This window comes from Solanum tuberosum, unplaced genomic scaffold (genome assembly GCF_000226075.1).
Source record: "Solanum tuberosum cultivar DM 1-3 516 R44 unplaced genomic scaffold, SolTub_3.0 scf00073, whole genome shotgun sequence".
Taxonomy (NCBI): Eukaryota; Viridiplantae; Streptophyta; class Magnoliopsida; order Solanales; family Solanaceae; genus Solanum; species Solanum tuberosum.
Genome location: NW_006239002.1, coordinates 1238167 through 1241444, shown reverse-complemented (window position 1 = coordinate 1241444; position 3278 = coordinate 1238167). Strand labels below are relative to the sequence as shown.

Below are 3278 nucleotides of genomic sequence, written 5' to 3'. Positions count from 1 at the left end.
CAAATATATATGTTTAAAATACGGTATTAAATAGTCTAGGGAGGTAATAGGTCCTTATGAAAGTTTAGTATCGCAACAACAAATTCGACCAAAGTTGGGGTATTTTTCAGACTCTTATCCCTATAAAATATACTGGACAAATTGTGTTGTAATTATGGAGTATGTTGCATTTTGCACCCTTGATATACTCTGTTATAATTAAGGCTTCAAGAACTAAACTAGTGTATTAGCTATTAGTTCGCCAAAATCAATAATTTTACCTTAACTCTATTAATTAATGTGAATAATGAATTGGTTTTTTACAAATCATGTCAATACTTGATGACTTGATTTGAGAAAATATATAATTACCCCATTAAAGTAAAATTTGTTTTTTTTAAAACACACTTCAACTTTGTAGGGGTCCTATTACCTCCTTATTCTTATTTAGAATGAATTTATTTTTCCATTAAATGCCTACGTGGCATGTAGAGTGTAGTTCACTCTCTGACAGAGAGTGAGCTGAACCAAAAAATAAATAAATATTTATTTAGGCATTTATTTTATTAGAATTTTTTTTTTCTTTTTATTTATTTATTTTATTATACTTTCTCAATTCTTTATTTTTATCTTCTTCTCCAAATTTCAAAAGAAACAATTACCTCTTCTCTATCTTCTTCAACTTAGAAGACCCATTTTCTTCACTCATTTTTTTCCTTGTCTTCTTGCTTCTCTTTGTTCTTTTTTCTTCTTTTGCCCTTATTTTTTTCCAAAATAATAATAATTGTAAACCTCCTTGTTAACATTGTTCCTTTTTTAAAAAATAAAAGTAAATTGTTATGGAGTTCTTTAGCATGTAAATAAAGAAATTTCTTCGATTTGAGAGTATTATAGAATTTCATTACCTTATCTTAATGGAGTTCCGCTGCATAATTGTTGTAATTTTGAAAAGGAAATGGTAGATTGGAGGTGATTATTAATTTTCAATTTAAAATTTGTTAGTAATTTTATTTTTGATTTAACAATAATTTGATGATATTAATGGTGGAATTGGTATTATAATAGTGACGTGATGAAGACTACTCCAAGTGATTGACGAAGAAGGCGGCTACGTAGAAGATTCCTGGTGATGAAGGACTGAAGAAGAGCAGAGGAGGGTAATGAAGAAAGAAGAAGAAAAAGAAAAAGAAAAAGAAAATGAAGTTAATAAAATAAGAAAAAATAAAAATGAAAAGAAAGATTAAAAATTAAAATTAATACGTGGCAGTTAATAACTGGTGCGAGATTACACTTTTTTTCTTGCTTTAAAATTGTTTAAGGGGTACTAGAAAGTAGAAACCCCATAAAATTAAAGTGTTTTTTTTTAAAAACAAATTTTACTTTAATGAGGTAATTATATATTTTCTCACTTAATTTTAAAAACAATCGAAATAACTTTTTTTGGAGAAATTTCCTCCTAATTAAGTCAAGCTTAGTTGCTGCTGCCTATAGGCTAAAAGCAAGCTTCAACTTTTCATCGCTTCTAGCCACCTTATTTCATCACTCAAAGATCTAAATTCAGAATGGTAAAAGTTTCTTAAATTTCAAATTAAATAAATTATAATACAACTTCAAAATCAAATTCATAAAATTTAAATTCTAAAGAGCCCAATAAACTTTCTCCGTCCAAAAAAATGGTGTCTTATCTCTGTCCATACTAAAAATCCTTAAAATAAAGAGCCACGTTTTTCATTTTTTCAATTTCCAATCACTGTATAACTCCTTTTATCATCTCTCCGAATAAAGCCATTAACAAACTTTCGAACTTTTATGATACAAATTCAAACATATGTTGCCTCTAATAAATTCTTGTTCAATCTTCACTCCTCCAAATTCTTCATTACTTCCTCCTCGTAAATCCACCGTCATTCGTTGCCAAGCCGCTGCTGACCCACCAGCCGGCGGCGGCCCCTCGTCCTCTCGCTGGTGGTTCAAATTCGGCGCCGCCGCGAATGCCGCCGCCTCTGCTGCAGCAGCACCTGGGTTTGGGAGAACTAGCCAAAACTCCGACGAAATTGCTGATAATCGAATTGGGAATAACATTAAGAAGAAGACAAAAGTGAATGCGAAGGAAAGGCGTTGGTCGCGTAATAGAGAGAGTTATTTGGCTGATGATGGTGATGCTCTTCCTCTTCCTATGACTTACCCTGACACTTCCCCTTGTTCCCCGGAGGAAATCGACCGCCGGCTGCAGTGTGATCCTATAATTGAGGTTCTTTTTTTATACTCACTCCGTCCCAAATCAAGCGCTTTAATCTGATTGCACTTTGAATTTAAGAAATAAAACTGATACTTTTGAATCTTGTGGTTTTAAATCAAACTTGCTTAGAATGTTGAAATAGGTAAACCTACTAAATATAGAAACAAAAAAGGAAATTATAAGATACTTAAATTGGGACAGAGGGAGTTTTGTTTAGAATCTCTTTATGGAATGGTTCATTTGGTTGAGGTATTTTGTTGGGTTTCTGTAAAGTTGCAAACTTGCTGGCTCCAGTTGAGAATCTTGAAGCCTAAGGCGAGATATGGTTTGGTAATACTTCTATGGTCTATACTGACCTAATGCCACGAGGATAAGGCTGTAAAAATAGTTTGAACAGTTTGATTGGCTAACAATCAGCTCATTACTTAAGCTTATCAATAGGTTCAGCTCTTACTATATCTACAAACATCTAAAAGTGTTTCCTTTTAAGTTTTTTAATCTAGGGTTGATGATTTTCTGTTGGTCTTCTTGTTACTTTAGGATTGCAAGCAAGTTGTCTATGAGTGGACTGGAAAATGTCGGAGTTGCCAAGGGACAGGACTTGTCAGCTACTATAACAAAAAGGGGAAAGAGACCATCTGTAAATGTATACCTTGCGCTGGAATTGGTATAAGAATTATACTTTTATTTCCTATCTGAATATTATCTTGCATGACATAGTTTATCTATACTGGTTTGCTTGGAGCACAGAGATAGCATTTGTAGATGGCTTCATTTGTTCTCATTGAATATCTATTGTAGGATTAAGCACTTCCCTGCTAGCATAGATTTAATTGGTAAGGTTTACAGCTGAGTGGTCTGTCAATATACATCTGACCTATTGAAGTTAAGGTAGCTTTCTATCTGTATGGATCTTATCCGCATTCCTAAATAGCTACCCCTTAGGAAAAGATCATGATGGAGCTGCTGAAGGAAGTCGAAGGGGGTGGGTAAGAGAGATGGTAAGTGGTGTCTAGAAGTAGGAGCTGTTGAAATCGGGGGGGGGGGGGGGGAGAGGGGA

General features: G+C 33.6%; 1 protein-coding gene across 1 annotated transcript in view; it reads left to right on the top strand.

Annotated features, from left to right (window-relative positions):
* The first annotated feature begins 1517 nt into the window (after nucleotides 1–1517).
* Nucleotides 1518–3278, top strand: part of LOC102597073 (protein disulfide-isomerase SCO2) — a 4550-nt gene continuing 2789 nt past the window's right edge. Inside the window, exons 1-2 of the mRNA XM_006346367.2 lie at nucleotides 1518–2230; nucleotides 2759–2885. Of these exons, the coding sequence (XP_006346429.1) occupies nucleotides 1808–2230; nucleotides 2759–2885 (550 nt within the window). The 5' untranslated portion in view covers nucleotides 1518–1807. The remainder of the gene's footprint in view (nucleotides 2231–2758; nucleotides 2886–3278) is intronic.